The following is a 16,810-nucleotide window of genomic DNA, read 5'->3' as shown; positions in this document are numbered from 1 at the left end:
CACAGGCTTGAAGGACTCACAAATGACATGACCAAATGCTTCCTTTAAACCAGGGTTTGCTGCATTTGTTTTGGATTCAATTAGTAGCTTGTTATTGGGGTCAGTGGATTTATGAATTTACTCACTGCATCTTTTGTTGATAGACACTCAAAATGACATTATAAACTTTATGTAGTTTTGTTGATTTTAATATCCAACTGCAGGAATGTTTTAGAATTGCTTATATTCAGTAATTTTTTTGTTGATTTGCATATTTCTTTAGGAAAAATACTCTTTAGCTATAGTAGTCTTGGATCTCAGTTACAGTAGTCTTGTACAAGCACAGTATACAATGAACCCATGGATGTCATATATCTTGCCAGAATGCCTTAGTATCAGAAAAAATTAAATCTCTTCTTTTTTTTTTTTTTTTTCTTTGGACACTTGATGTACTTTAAATCAATATAAGTAAAATTCTAAGAGAGCAGAAACAATATTTCCTAACAAGAGACTTAACTTCATATGGCAAGATATCTGCTGGTTAAATGTACCTATCAAATATGCTTTGAAATCACTAATAAATATTTGACCCCTTCCTATACATTTCTAAAAACCTTTAGTTAGATGTTGCTTTTACTAAAGTTCAATGGTCCACTAGCTAAAATGTTTAAAACCGTTTTGACATCAAAGCAGAAATTATTTTAGTATCCAACAGTGCTTCCTAATATATCAGTTGTGACTACCTTAATGATAGAATTGTGTGCAGTTAATCACAAACCAGTCTAGCAGTAAAATTGTTGGAACTGAAAATTTCTGCCAAGGAAATAAATCTTTTGTGGAAACTCCCACTTTCAGTATCTATGTGTATTTGGGGAAACTCCCTTTGCAGCTGTCTTCAGGAATAGGATCTTGGCAATCATGTTTGTACTTCTGCTAGTTATATAATTTTTTAACCTGTGCTCTATTTTAAATTGTTCTACAAGCACTGCTGAGAGCAGTTAATCACAGCCATAGTGGCATTTACAGTCTTTTGTATGAGGACCTTGTATATAAATAACAGTTAAAAGGAACAAAGAAGGTTCATCTATTTTCAATAGTAAATGGAAATGGAGTGTTGGTAATGTATCTGAATTTATATTAAAAAGAAACAAAAGGCAGCAAATTATCTTCAGAACTCGCCTTCTACTTTAAGTGTTGTTTATACCAAATGTTACTGGTGTGATCTGACTGGCACAGACTTGACCCAGTTAACTCCCTGGGGTTTTGAGGGGCCTTTTGATTTAGTAGAAATCCATTAAACTTGAAAACCTACACATAACAAAATTGCCAACATCAAAAATCATGCTGAAACAGCATGTATTGATCTTAATTCATAGAACCATTTAGGGTGGAGAAGACCTCTAAGATCATTGAGTCTTAACTTTCAACCTAGCACCAACACCCGTTCACCACAAAACCATGTCCCCAAGTGCCACATCCACATTCTTTAAACACCTCCAGGGATGGTGACTTCACCACTTCTCTGGGCAGCCCATTCCAATGCTTGACAACCCTTTCTGTGAAGAATTTTTTTCCAAATATCCAACCTAAATCTCCCCTGGCACAACTTGGGGCTGTTTCGTCCCATCCTGTTACATGGTACCTGGGAGAAGAGACTGACCCTCACCTGGCTACAGCCTCCTGAAAGGGAATTGGAGGCAGTGAGAATGTCTCCCTGAGCCTCCTTTCCTCCAGGCTAAACACCCCCAGCTTCCCCAGCTGCTCCTCACAGGACTGGTGCTCCAGACCCTTCCCCAGCCCCATTGCCCTTCTCTGGACACACTCCAGCCTCCCATTGTCTTTTGGGAGTGAGGAGCCCTACAATACATTAATATGAAGTCTTGCATTATTTTTCAAGGCTGGCTGGTATAAGTGAATCTGTCAAGTAGTAATGTTCTTATATTGAGAGTTTGCAGATGGTTCTTGTCTTCCAGCTGCTCAATCTAATTTGCTTTTTTAGAAGCTGTGCATAAACTGCCAGTACTTTGTGGCTGTACTTTGATTTACAGACATTTGAGCAATATATGACATTAACTGTATCCCAAAATCAAAATCATGCCATCATCTTCTAGGATGTGTGCCAAACTGTTTGATGAAACAATCATGAAAAGTTACAACTTTGTTTTAAAATTGATATGCTCATTCTCTGCTTATTTATTGCAGACCAGTGCTTGCTGGCATTTTTTGAAGTTCCAAGCCAACAATATGTCTATAGATGTTTGGAACCTAAGAGCCACTAGGGTATAAGTAGAAACTTGGAAGCTTTCTGACTTTAAGTGTTTTTTGGGTTTTGATTGAATATATATTATCAAGATGTCGGTTACCTATTTTAAGTATATGTAACAAGTAAAAATATTATCAGGATTTCTTCATGTCTTCTGAAGTAAGCTGAAGGAAGGGATGATGGTTGAAATTTAAAGTATAGGAGTTCTTTTGACAGTGAAAGAGGATTTTTGGAAGTTGTGGCCTCATTTCTTTTCCTTGTTGCTGATTTTTTTTTTTTTTTTTTTTTTTTTTTTTTTGTAAAGATAAGAATGTAGCTCACCCAGCAGAAGTAATTCTGATGGATGGTTATTCGTATTTTCACAAGGTTTCCTTACTTAATAGATTAAGGATTCAGGCAAGTAATTTACACTTGCTCTTTTACAATATGCAGGTGACAAATACGTTATCTCTCAGTATAATGGCTGCGTTTCCACTGCCATCTAGAAACTTGAGACTAAACTAGTTTGGTAGAATTAATAAAATAATAAAATTTCTAATAATCTCCTGACTCAAACTTAGGACACATTCTGCTCATCCCTTACTTTCTTAATGCCTTATTATACTGTGGACTTCCATGGAAATATATGATGTATGAAACCTTACATTATTCTGAATGGAACTTAACCACCGAGCTGACTTGCTGCAGCTGACAGAAAGTGGTTTTCATGCAGTTTTAATTTTTTTAGTGCTTTGTTGATTTTTCTGCCTTGCTGTTGCTGTGCTCTTCTTGTGCTGCTTTTATTTGCAGTCCATTCTTGCAGTTTCCTGTAAATTTGTCAGCAAGAGGAAGTGCCCCTGCTGCAGACATAGCTCAGTCCTGTGGTGAGACAAGTGAATTTATACCAGCAAGGACAACGTTCTGCCAGATGTGTTTGTGCCCTCACATCCCATTAACTAATGATTAGTAGGATTGCTTTGGACTGCCAGCAAGAATTGTTCCTGACAATGGCAGGGAAGACTAGCTGACTTCTTCAGGCAGCAGCCCTGCTGGAATGAAATCCAAGTGCTGGTTTCAGATGCTTTTAAGGTTGAGCGATACCTTAGAAAGAAATGGAGTATCTCTTTTGGAGTGAAATTCTTTCTAGGCTAGCTTGGTGCAAGGCTGGTTCTCACCACTGATTTCACGGGGACAAATGAAGATTAATCTGAAAACCTTATACCAAAGGTCCATGCATAATAGAATTTTACTTTGTGAAGGAGGTTCTATTTAACAGTCTTTCACTTCCCTGGCAGACATGTCAATCAAATCCATAAAGTTTTAATGTCTTTTCAGATTCCTTATTTGCAATTTTGAAATACAATCCTTCTGGTGAATGTTTGGTCTAGAAAGATAAACTAAATTTTCAGTCTCCCAAAATTGTGAAACAACTAAACTTTGGTTGTTCTTTGGTGGAACACCTGCTTTTGTGTGTGTGTGTGTGAAGTGTCTTCTGTTCTGACTCTGGGGCCATCTTGATAGTGTTGGAAATCACCAGAGAAGTCAAAATGGGATCTTGGAACTTGAAATGAGAAATTCTGAGTGCTAAAATTTCTGAGTACTAAAATGAAGAAAGAGAGAGCACAGCATGAGAAAGGTGAGAGGGGAAAAGCAGTACCTCAGGAACATGTGTTGGATGAAGGAGGCATGGTTTAATGAGAATGTTGAAGCCAAAGAGCGTGGTAGTAGCAGTTGTGGAGTTTGGAGGGGAAAACCAGGAGTTAGGTGTGTCACATCAGAAAAGGGAAAGAGGAACTGAAGGGTTTTTTCCAGTGTTGCATATACTCAAGTGCTGTCATTCTAAATTTTTTTTTTTTAACTAAGTTGGAGAGACAGCTTGCAAAGATGCTAATGCAGACTTAGAAGAGTATGCTTAGATAACAGAGAACTCAGGGAGGAAAGATAGATTTAGAGCAGTGGGCCTTAAATGGGTAACTGATGCTGTAACAAATAAAGCAAGTGAATTAATTCACAAAGCACTGAGCTTAGTCCTCTGTAATTACTTTCTGTGTGAAAAATCTGTCAAGCCAGTGACACAACTGGGTATTGATCCTTATTGAAGGGCACTGGGATCTTGTGTTGTGATATGCAGATCCTTTTGGCTAACAACAGCTGTGTGGTACTTATGGTTCAATTTCCCTTCCTATAGAGCCTGGCAATGGAAGGAGTGCAAATGGGTGCCCTATAGTGAGAGAGCTGTTTTTCTAGCCCATACAGCTGTGAGCAGAGAAATGTTACTTTCTTTTGTGCTTTGTCTGTTAGGTCATTTACAAAAAAAGATGTTGTATGGAGACTTCTTCCTTCTATTTTGGGATACAGATTCATGTCCGTTTCCTCAAAAATATGTGAAGTAAGCTTTTCTTGACATACTTATGTATGTTTTGTCCATCATTCTGAAACTTGCTAGTTGATTTTGTCTTGTTCAAACTTTTGAGCCTGGAATGTTTTTTAAATCTAGTCAAGTCAGTGAAATGCTTGAATCCTTTTAAGAACTCCAGATGAAAGTAAGTGTAAAACAATGACATTTATTCACTATCAGTTGGTGATACTTGTGAGCAATTGTGCACTGTCAACCTCTTGAATTTGAATTTTATTGTCTTTTGTGGTTTGTGTACCATCAACCATACCAGCAAGACTTGCTCTAAAGCATGTCTATGCTGCAGAATTTTTCAGGATGGCTGTTTTGATTTTCTTGGGTTGAAGAGGGAAGGACAAGCTCCAGCTGTGGTGGAGAAAAGAGATTAAATACTTACAGTTCTGTGGTGCAGTGCAAGTACCTGAGGCTCAGGCTCTTCAGGAGCACGGGCAGCATTTCTGAGCCGAGTCTCTGCCAGTGTGGGAGCTGGAGTACACCGGGAGAAAAAAGGACGACTTTCTTTTTCTCCCATAGGAAAGTGGTTGATTGAAAGGTGAGTAGGAAGAAAGTGAGCGCTGGAAAATCCCCTCTGCTTTCTAGCTCGATGTCTGCCAGGCGCTTGAGCTGTGTGGGAATTGATTTATAACCTCTCTGGGAAGCTGGGAAATCTGACAGAGATAGCGCTGCCCACTGACAGTGGGGGAAACAGGAAGTAACAAAGGAAACAAGTCATTGCCTCGGCGTCACTTTTGGCCACAGTGCACTGCAGATGCACAAGCAGTTGGGGCAGGGTTTCTTTTCCTTTTGTGTGCTGAGCAGACGGCAGCTGCAGCTGCGGCTTTCAACCTGGGAGTACCCAAAGGTGGGAGAAGTGCAGGGATGTTCCTGCCATGCCTGAGAGGGGTCATAAGTTGTTAATGGCTTTGTCATCACAAAGGAAACAATCATTCGGTGAAACTGTCTGCAGAAAAACTATGTGTCGGTCGGACAAGGTCACCAGGTTAGTGCTTTTTGTGGCTTGTGTTTCTGGCATCTTTTCTCCTTCAGGTCGAGAGCAGACTGCAACTAAGAGTAGAATATGGTATCTGAGCTAAAATACTTTAACTCATGCAGAAAATTAAATGATAAAGAATTGGAGTGGGAAGAGAAGAGTTGGGTGTTGGTTGAAAACTTGTCAGAAAAGAAAAGCAAGTTGAAGCAAGTTAAAGAGAGTGAATTTAGGTATACACTGTATCTCAGTCAGGCTTATTTCTCTGTTCCCTTTGTCTTGTAAGATTTTTTTTTTCTTCAGTGTTTGTACTGTGTTATTAATGTTTCTGAGAGAGTATTGTGAAAGGGGCTCTTAGAGGTATTAAGAAATGGAATGTGTAACCAGAAAAAGTAGGAGAGATATAGAAAAGCATTTCAGAAGTACTGGAGAATAGTTAATAAATTTTCAAGAGACCTGATAATTTTGCAGAAAGCAGTTTTAAGAACAGATGATAAATGTTTAGATGATTGAAACAGAGAAATTATTCTAACTCAGAATTGCTGAGAGCATGTAGGGGAAACTTTTCCTGTTCTGCACTGTGTAATGCTGCCTCATCTTTGGTAAAGCCTGATACTTCAGTCTCCCTCTGCATGATTTGAGAAATACATTCATTTCTGCAAGTTATATATTATATGTGTCATGTTACTTGTAAATTATATATTTAGAAGTAAACTAGCATCTGGCTTAGCTGGGTTTTGCTTCCACATAATATTTAAGGACTAAAGGTTGTGCAATTACAGTTGTAAAAGTTCTCAGATGTAATTGGCGTAGAGACGTTGTTACAAATTCAGATCAGGTTTACTTTTTATACTGCAGCTTTGGAGGCTGGTTTTTTGTTTTTTCCAGCGTGACCAAAGGGGCCAGATCATAAATATTATTGTTACAAGTGAGAACTTTTAAAACAACTATTGGCAGCTGTAATCTCAGAGAAGAGGGTAGTATTTTTTTTGCCTATATACTGCAAGATGTGGAGATGATCACATCTGCCATGTATTCTGCTGAAGTTAAGCAAGAGCTGAGGACTTTTCCAGGATGCAATCCTTAATTGAATCAACTTGTATTTGCTCTAATTGGGCTGAACGCCAATAGAACTTAAGGCCAAGAGGGATAAGTGTTCTTCTACAATGTAATCCAGATTTTTCATGTGGCAGAATTTTACTTTACTCATGGAGGGACTTTCAGTCTGTAAAGTGATACCCTTGCCTTCATTCTAGCTATTCTCTGCCCACTGAGTGTGGGATTCGATTAAAATTGCTGCACAGATATATACCTTTGCCTGCTACACAATAACAGAAATCTGCTATCCATTCAGAGTTTGAGCTTGGTAGCAGCACTATGTTTCAGTACTATGTTTCACTTCTGTATCTGACTGGCCCTATCCTGGTTACAATATGAAGTGTGTGAATTCACTTTTTTTCAAGCTGTTTAACTTTCAGGGTACTTTGAAATAAAAACTGGCTCATTGTGATAGTGCTTGAGAAAAGTATACTGATGTGATAGACTTGGGCTGACTTTATTGATACATTAGCAATACACTGCAAATTGGTTTGGTTTTCAGTCTGGTAGACCAGTTTGTATATAAGAGGCAGTTACAATAGCAATTATATAAGCTCTGTATCATGCTCCAGAGTGCTGATTGCACTGTTCTGTCTTTCCAAAAGCACTCTTGAATGATGAAGCACATCCTAGAAACTGCTGTTCTACTGTTTCTCCTGCTACACTGCAAGGCCTTTCAGCTCCCTCACAGGCATATAATTGTCACAGGGATCACCTGAGAAACAGTGATGCAAGACCTTTCCCTGACTGCTGCCATCCTCTTCTTGTTCAGAGAACAAGGGTTTGGGACTTGGTGGAAAAACTGATTAAAAAATATGTATCTAATTCCTTGGTGTGTGGGAAGAGGAATAAATTGTGTAGCTATTACTAGAAGCTTTCACCAAATAATGCATGAAATGTTGCCTTCTGTTTGTGACAGAGGACCAGTGTCAGGAGGGGCTTTGGCTGCACCGAGTGAGCCCTTTCTGTTAACTTGGTTTTCAGCCCTGTGGAAGGGCTCCGATCCACCAGAGGTGAAAATATGTAATGGGGGCTTTGGCTCATAGTGTAACAATGTAACTGCATAAGAAACAACTGGGAAATATCCCTCTGTTCCCAGTAATGCCAAAGTTAACAGGCTCTGCAGTGACTTCAGTGACTGCTATGGCGTGTACCTGGTAATGCAACATCCATCTGTTGATGCAGCCTGTTAAAGAAGTTACACCAGGAATACCAAGAGTTGAAGGAACCATTCAGTGAGCAAAAGGCAACCATTCTATAGATGCTAAGACCACAAAAATCTCTGAGCTTCCATTTTTTTTCTTCTCTCCCTCTACAATAAAGATTCTGAAGTTAGATTTGTGTTGACAGCTTTCTCCCAGCAGTGTGAAGCAAAATAGCAACATCTGTCCTTACAGAGCTGTTTTCTACAGTCAAGAAAATAAGAAAAATCTGACTTGGGACTAGTGTCAAAGTACTGAAATGCATTTCAGCAGCATAACTGAAAGATTTCATCTCAGAATACCAATGTCTTCCCTAAGTGTCTGCTACTTGCCTGCAAATGAAAGTGCTTGAGGAGTGTACAGATATGATGGGGAGTGTTATAAGCCACACTGAAATCCAGATAATAGGCTTAGCTGCCTCTAAATCTGTTGAAAAGCCTGGTGCATTAGGTGGGCTCTTTAGTTCATGTAATGTGTACTTGGTGGCATGGATTTCAGCTGTGTCTCCTTTTACTCACTTCTTTTATTCACTTAGCTGGGCTGGGGAAGTTCCACGTTTTGGTCTCTATTTTCAGGACTGTTTTATAGTAAGTAGCCAAAAATAAGAAAGGATTGTGAAAAGGGGAAGCAGTACCTGATACTCAGCTGTCCTTTCCTGTCAGGTAAATCCCATAGTCAGCTCACTGTAGAAATGGATTTTTTTTTTTTCCCCTACTTGCTCCTCTGCTTCCATTGTTTTCTTTTCTTTCCTGTCTGCCTTAAGATCTGGCTTTTCAGGTAGAGGAGAAAATGCCTATCCAGACATGCTGTAGTGAGTAGTCTGACTCATGCACTCCCCTATAAAAAGCAAACATGACCAGGACAAATATTTCTGCTTTCTGTATTTACCTAGGGTAGCATATACCTATTGCCAGTGTTTAACTTTGACTTCCTAGAAATTTCAGCTTACTGGTTGTTTTGGATAACCTCTCTAAGACATTTAACTCTGCCTCTTCTGATAGGTTTTCAGCCTATGTACAGAACACTGAAACTGTTTCACACAATGCACTGGGTGCTTCAGTCCTTCTTCTGTTCTTTGTGGTAAAGGTACAGAGGATTGGAAGACCAAAGATGAACTTGAAACTGTTGGATGGCATTGAGACTAACATTGGAAAAGTAGCATCAGAATGTATTTGTCTGAATGAAAAGGTTTAATTTTTACTTAGTCTATTTTCTGAACATAATTAGAAATAGACTGAAGTAACTTAAGTTCTAATGTTTAAACATTGATGTGTGTATTCTTAAAAGAATAAGCCCAGGACTTGCCTTTGCAATCCTTATTTCAAGGAAATCACTCTTAGTAGTATTGATGTGGTTTGGCATCAGCAGCCAGCTGGGTAACTCTCCATTTCCCTCACTTCAACTTTTCTGCAAGATGCGGAGAAATAATTTTAAGGATTTAGGGGGGCAGGGGGAGTGTTAGCTTCTGCTACTATTTTTTGAGTTTTATTCTTAAAAGCTTAAAATATGTGAGTAGCCCCTTTCTAGACACATTGCTGTTGCTAGAAATTTCGTTGTGAAGGAAGAGGAGGAGGAAATAACTCAGCTTGGAAAGATCTCAGTCATTTAATAAGAACAGGGAGGAAACAGCAGAAGGAAGGATATAGCTGAGTAGAACAAAAGCAACTTACTTTTTGGTGACTTTGGGAGGTCCTGGGGGAAAATTGGGATACCATGGTGTCTTGATGTATCTGCTATGGGAGCCTTTTTAGGGCCTTGGATCCTATCTGCTCTGGCTGTATCTGCTTCATAACACTCAGGACCAAAACCTAGTTTTTGTGATTAAGTCTTCTAGGCTGCCTAGAGAATTTAACTTAGTCTAAACACTCTTGGTAGAAATTGCTAGGAATTGCCACTGTTTCCCTCACATGTGTTATCAGCAAACAGATCTAAATCCTAAACTCATCCTAAATGCAAGATCCATTGACTTGCATTTCTGTTTTTCCTAACCCATACAATGGATATGTACTTTGCTGTTGCACCTCAACAAATCTGAAACACTTCCTTATTCTTTTCAGAAAGGAAAAAGCCACTTTAGGTTGGAGGGGCAAGTGCTTGCATAGAGTGTTGTGCTGAGGCTCTTGGATTCTGTGCTGAGCCTCACAATTTTCCTCCCTTATTGCCCCTTTAGGGAAAAGGAAAAATGAACAAGATCCATTAAATTTCAGTCCTGCACTGAAAGCTTTTCAGTTCTAAACCATTATTCCTTTATCAGAAACTAATTAACTGGAACTTCATTAGTTTGTCTTTTACCAGCAAAGGTCTCTAGCCCTGCACCTGATGGTAACAGATCCTTTTATGTCTAGGTCAAAATTCCCATTCTGTCCATTTGTGATTTCTTTTCTCCATGACACAGTTGGATTTTTAGCCTAGTTCTGTTAGTAGTTGAAGAAAGGAAGGGCTCATAATGACATATCAGAATAAGTTACTACCTCAGAAACTAAGATGACAGCAGAAAGAGTGCTAACTGAAGAGATGCTTGGTGGAGCATTACATAAATAATTGGTATATAAATTAAAGGGAAGCCTGCAGAAATCTGAGAGGAACTTCATTTGCACAGGGTGCTGTCACATGTAACATACAATATGAGATTATAGACCAATTCTTTTAGTTAAAGAATTAAGAATTAAAGAATAAAACATATAAATATCAGGAGTAAGTAGTATTGGATGCTGCAGTTACTAAACCTTGACTTGATTCCCTTGTTGCACAGAAAATGACATTTTCCTCTATATACGTGTGTCATGTAGCACTTGGGAGAAGAAACCAATTTTATTTCCAGTCACCTGCCTGATTCAGTCTTGCAGTGTTACCTGGAGTATTTTTAAAACATAAATACTTAAGTAACATTTACTAAGCACTTTTCCTTTGTTTCAACAACTGTCAATCACTTTTGAGAGCTGTATAAAAATAAATCGGGACTTTTTGCACCACATTTTTTTTATACATTACAAAGTTCCTGGAATCTTTGAACACCCTGTCTCTGTTACATTCTTGAGTGCTGAACCACATTAGTTGTTTGGAAAGCTTGTTTAAGGAAACAAGCTTTGCTTCTCAGTACTCATTTCTTAAAATAAATCTGAGTTTTAAACTGTTTTTAATTATTCTAAATTGCAGAATGATGGCCTCGCAGGAGCAGGTCTGGCCAGTCCCAATGAAGGCAATTGGAGCACAAAACCTTCTGACAATGCCTGGAGGAGTCACCAAGTCAGGGTATCTTCATAAAAAAGGAGGCACCCAGCTGCAGATCCTGAAGTGTAAGTTGAATGAGGTATTAACTAAATTAAATGTTTTAAATGCTTGCCTCTGGGCCCAGTAACAGCTCTCGTGTTAGCAGACTGTTGAAGCTGCTTTTCCACTTTGTATTGGAATACAATTTTACTGGAATATATGTATGAAAGACTCATATTGAAAGATTTTTCCTTTAATTGTTTTGCAACTTTAAATTTTCAATAATATATGTTGTGATTGATTTTATTTTGCTTGTTTAGTTCTCTTGTCAAGTCCTTCACAAGGAAGATTTTCAAGACAAACAGATTCCCAGGATATGTATCAATTTCAAATACTCTTTTCTGAAAGAAAACAGTACTCGGCTTTTTTTTTTTTTTTTTTTTTTTTTCCAGTTGGTTATTCTGTACTGGAAAAAATATCCCCATCTCCTACTGCTGTTGTGAAATGGAAATTTTCTCACTGCCAACATTGGGCTGTACTTAATAATAGTAATTTATTCTGAAATCAGTGTCTACTTACATGGGACAAAGTTCATATTTTGGTTTTATTTATATACTTTTCATTTGGTATCCCTGTTTTTACTGAAACTATACTTATATGGTTAAGGACAAAGATTACTGCCTTTGATAAAGGAAGGGGCCTTGGCCTCTTTCAAAAAAAGAAAGCGGGACATCGTTTTATTGGCAGGATTAGGTACTTGAGGTGAAAGAAGAGAGGGAGATAATGGTTGGGGGATGGATGTAAATATGTGTTTGTATCCTGTGGCTGCCTTGCTGCTATTGCTTATTCCACTAATAAAGGAGCACAGGTGGTGGTCAGGCTTGCAGTCTCTGAGGCTTCTTTTGAAGTTTTCAGATCAGCTGCCTCTCAAGTGAGGGAATCCAATATTACTCTTAGTCCTGAAACTCTGCAATTGGACAGCTTGACTGTGTGACTGACCATCAGTGAGCTGTCACTTAACGAGTTTGTGCTCATTTACAGTGATTCGTATGATTATTAATATCTTAAACAATAATTCTACACATGCTAAGAGGTTCTAGTTGTTCTGGTGCCCTTGGATTTATATTTTGATCACTTTTTATCTTTTCAGGGCCACTGAGATTTGTTATTATCCACGAGGGATGTATGTACTATTTTAAGAGCAGCACATCTGCATCTCCCCAGGGTGCATTTTCTTTGAAAGGTTACAACAGGTAAGTGCCAAGGAAGTTGTTAAACACCCAAGCTCCCTTTACTTAATGCTAAGGGCTATGGGTTTCATTTCTTATAAAGTTCAACACAGCTACATCTGTTGTTTGGTTTAAGCATTGATCTGAGATTCCAAGCAATGGAATATTCCTTTCAAACTGTATATATGACATTTCCTGTGCTCAGCGAGTGGATAGCCTTCCTTTTCTGTAATTTAACCAGTAAAGCTGTTTGAATTGCAATGGCCTTGCCCCTGTTACTGATTAATGCAGACTGCACATGTAGATAGATGTGAATTCTTTCAGACAGACCATCTTTGTTCTCTAGTGACCAGAAAGGAATCAGAAGAGAAAATTTATGGAGTTCCTAGTTCAGCAACTGTAATTAGTGATGAAACTGTATCACCTACAGAGTGCTAAATAAGAGAATGCATGTGCAGAGTATCTGACTCATTTCACTACACATTTTTAATCTTAATATTTACTTTGCAAGTTGAAGACAGAAATATGTGGCATTCAAGTTAGCCAGTATTGTCAGAATCTGAATGCAGCAAAAGTACAAGGCCTACTGATACAAGTCCAACTGAACTTTAGGGAATTGCTCTTGAAATTGATGCTAAGAATGGTTTAATGAGAAAGAGAAAATGTAGAGAAATATTGTTGTATTGATCCTAACCACTGTAATTTTATGGTACTTGTACATGTATATCTTGTATAATGTTCTCAGACTTGTGGAACAAGGAATTACCTTTTCTTAAATTATGAGAGCTTTTCTAACAGAGCACAACAATGGCATATTTTTAAGGGAATGCATTTGTAAACATTGTAGCTAGTTAAAAATTCAAGATTAATTTGTAGAAGAAACCCACAGTGTAATTTTGTCATGACACCAGCTTCTGCTATCCACATGAATGTGAACAATACCATGGAAATGTGCATCTGTAAATGCTCGAGACTGTTCATTCCTTTTTTTGTATCTTCATTCTAGCAACCTTGTAGAGACCTTGGTTGGAATAGGGGCCAGGTCTTGATTAGTATAAGGCACAGACAAACATTATTGAAAAAGAATTTGAACTGAAAGAATTGCTAGATTGAGTAGTTGCATAAGGGGTTTTTAGATTTATTTTTTTCCTCCCAGGAGCTCCAAATGAAGAAATTCCTTACATACACAAAAAAGAAAGTGGTTAAAATAATAAAAATAATAAAATAATAAAATATAAATTAATAAAATAATAAAATAAAAAATAATAAAAAATGTGCAAGGAAGTGTTTATAAGGGAAACTTGTAAAAATTAAGTTTGCTTTTATTATTAGTTTTTCCTTATTTTAATGGGAAACGTGTTTTAATTTCTCTTCTGAAATAGTGACTTCTTGAAATAAGGGCCACAAGCACCCTGAGTACCTCTTGCAGTACGTGATGCTTATGAATGAATGTGATTCATTAACTCTTGAACAGGTCAAAGCAAATGTTTGTAAAGGTCTGGCTGCTGGATTGACAAGTGCTCTTCCTTTTGCATTGTCCCTTCTACCACAATAATGGAGAAGTACTGCAAATGCACACATGGGGATTTCTGTGGTGATTTTCTGGGCTTGGAGATATTTTCCATAAGGCAAAACTGGCCAGTGAAACTGCTTTCAGTCAGTCTTCATGACTCACATAGCAACATTAACTATAGATTAACTATTAACATTAACTATAGATTAAGGTGTTTCTGTATTGGTTGTTCTGTTTCTCAGGGTTATGAGGGCAGCTGAGGAGACAACATCAAGCAATGTGTTTCCTTTCAAGTTAGTTCACATAAGCAAGAAGCATAGGACGTGGTTTTTTTCAGCTTCTTCTGAAGATGAAAGAAAGGTAACCTTCTTCTTTTGCAATAGCATTTTCCTTGAAGCAAAAAGCGAATCTTGGACTTCCCTAAAATCTAAATGAACTGGAAATGCAGCTGAAATTTGTATACCTAGTTCTTTGGGCTCCTCTGAAAATCATGTCCGAAGTTTTAACTATTAAGTTAGTGTTAATTCAACTTGTAATTTAGGGAATGGCTGTGACATACTAGATGGCATGGGTTTCTCCATATTTCATAAATATTCTGTATTTTTCACCAAGGAAAAAGTGATGATACATTAAGCTTTTGATAAATTCTGTAAACTGTTCAGTGAAATCTCTCACCCGTAAACATACTCTGAAAATATATATCTGGTTTTAGGAATAACAGCCTGAAATTTGCAAACTGAAAATTTAATACTTCAGTAGGTTCCTGCAGCATTTTAGGTAGTCAAAACATTAGACTGCTGAGTCTTTTCAATAAAAAAGTAATGGATAAATACTATTTCAATGTATGTTCCCTGCACAGTTACTCTGATCTTACAGAGGACAAGATACATCTGTATTTAATGATTGAAAAATTGATGTGTTGGATGTTGTATTTTTATTTTTGTTTAGAATTGGATGCTATCCTTGAGAAGGGAAATTGGTCACTACCATGAGAAGAAAGAAATAATAACAGAATTTAGGTATAAACCCTTGTTCTTTATTGGCATTTTTCTCCCTTTTGCACTAGCTCTTTACAGTGGTGTTTTAGGCTTTTTTACACCTACAAGTAACTTCCTGTTAAATAAGAACAGACACAGTAAGACCCAAGAAGAAAATCCCTTGCCAATTTATATTTTAAAGAATATGAAGAAAAACCCACATCTTTAAACAAAGAGCACTTTCAATGTCAGCTTTGTGTAAAAGAAAAGAAATCTGTTAAAAGACAGCATCAACATATCTGACTGTTAACTGGGAAATAGGAACAGATTGCTTCTGCTTTTCCAGCATTCCTTTCCAGTGCTGCAGTCCTGCTAAACAGAAGTAACTCTGTCTTTTCTTTTGCAGTGACTCTGGTTCTGATGCAGACAGTTTCTATGGCTCAGTAGAACGTCCCATTGACATCAAGTATTCCCACCATTCAGCAGATAATGAAGGTGACAAATTCAGACACTGATAAATGAGGCTTCTTTGTTGCTTATTTATTTCGTCTGAATTCTGCAGGAATTATTCCCATAGCTTAAGTAAACTGATCCAATTTGTAACTGATGTTTTTTTACAAGGTGTGTCTCTGTTGTAGTTTTAAATCAGCCACAGGTATTCTGTGCCATTAACTGTTGGTACAAATAAACTAAAGAATTTCAGATCCCTTAAGGAGGTTAATTAAAAGTGAGGATATGACAGAAAGCCTGCCAGGTAGGCATTCACAGCATATTTCAACAATGGAGTTCCTAGTCAAGAAATATGTTTGTGAAAACCAACATGAGAAACCTTGCCTTGAGGTTCAGCAGGGATCCTTTTCTCGGCCTTTCCCCATCTGCCCTTTCAGATTTCTAAGGGCAATGTTGATGGGAGCAAGTCCTCTCATTTCCTGAAAGGAAATTCCTGACTATTCTGTAGGAATGGGTCTTGTCAGGAAATCCGGTTCCATTGCTGCAAGCAGAGGAGAACAGACTCATCAGCATTTCATGTGGGGTTGCAGTTTAGTCCTTCTCATTTTATGGGAGAGGAGGGTTGTATGCAAGATGAATGATGATCAGAGGCCTGGTAGGAGTTTAAATTAGGAAAATTAGAATAACTGATTTTTATCAGATATTCTAGCCTTTTTTAGGGCATTCCTCTGCATATTGTCCTTCAGGCTCCTCTTATAATTAATGATGAGAAATTACTGCCTAGAAGTAACATGTTTTTTTAGCTTGGCTATTCTGATTTACAGTTAAAGGCAACATTAAAACCACTTAAGCTGTTTGTTCTGATGCCTTTTTTTGTTGTTGTTACCAGAGCAAGGCAAAAGAATTAAAATTTTGTAGGTCACAAAGCTTGTTTAATCTTCCCTATTGCAAAATCATAAATTTTTCTGTGATAGGGTTAAATTTTGGGGGTTATGTTTTTTCCTGAGTGCTTTTGTCAAGGTATCTATGTAGTCCATGTAGTTGTCTCTCTGCAGCTGATTTGAACTTGTCTCAGGAAGGCTGGAACACTAGCAAGTGTCACCAAAAAATAATTGTTTTAACTTGTAACTTGAAAAAAAAAATTAATGTGCAGTGTACTTGATCTGTCTCTGTTACAAGAGATGGCTTTTTTAATTGACATAAAAATTTAGGGAAACACCTAGATGGCAGAAAGGTGGATCAAAACTATTAATTTTTTTCACCTCTTTAGAAAAAATACCTGAAAATATCTGTTTTAAGGAGCCCTAAGTACTTGATAGTCTTTCTTAGGTTTCCTAGGTTCCAAGAGTATTTATCAGAGTCTAACACACTGATTTTAATGTGCAGATTATGACCAAGAGGAAGAGGAGGAGTCTTATTTGCAGCCGGATACTTCTGACATAGTGAAAGATGGTACGTGATTTCTTTGATTCCCCTCACAAAAGGCCCCGTGAAAGGCCCCCAGTGGAGGCAATATTCATGTGGAAT

General features: G+C 37.7%; 1 protein-coding gene across 4 annotated transcripts in view; it reads left to right on the top strand.

The window, feature by feature from the left end:
* Positions 1-16,810, top strand: part of SH3BP2 (SH3 domain binding protein 2) — a 36,624-nt gene that overhangs the window by 13,971 nt on the left and 5,843 nt on the right. For 2 of the 4 annotated variants that reach the window (XM_053975396.1, XM_053975397.1), the window contains 6 exons: positions 11,061-11,200; positions 12,265-12,367; positions 14,099-14,216; positions 14,805-14,875; positions 15,240-15,328; positions 16,670-16,735. In XM_053975396.1, coding sequence (XP_053831371.1) covers positions 11,062-11,200; positions 12,265-12,367; positions 14,099-14,216; positions 14,805-14,875; positions 15,240-15,328; positions 16,670-16,735 — 586 coding nt within the window. In that variant the 5' untranslated portion in view covers position 11,061. Of the gene's footprint in view, positions 1-5,439; positions 5,617-11,060; positions 11,215-12,264; positions 12,368-14,098; positions 14,217-14,804; positions 14,876-15,239; positions 15,329-16,669; positions 16,736-16,810 lie in introns of those variants that run through there. The other 2 variants (XM_053975395.1, XM_053975398.1) reach the window with 2 other exon arrangements.

The sequence above is a fragment of the Vidua macroura genome, chromosome 4, assembly GCF_024509145.1.
Source record: "Vidua macroura isolate BioBank_ID:100142 chromosome 4, ASM2450914v1, whole genome shotgun sequence".
Lineage (NCBI taxonomy): Eukaryota > Metazoa > Chordata > Aves > Passeriformes > Viduidae > Vidua > Vidua macroura.
Note: the sequence above shows the minus strand (reverse complement) of the source record. Positions and strands in the feature narration are given on the sequence as shown.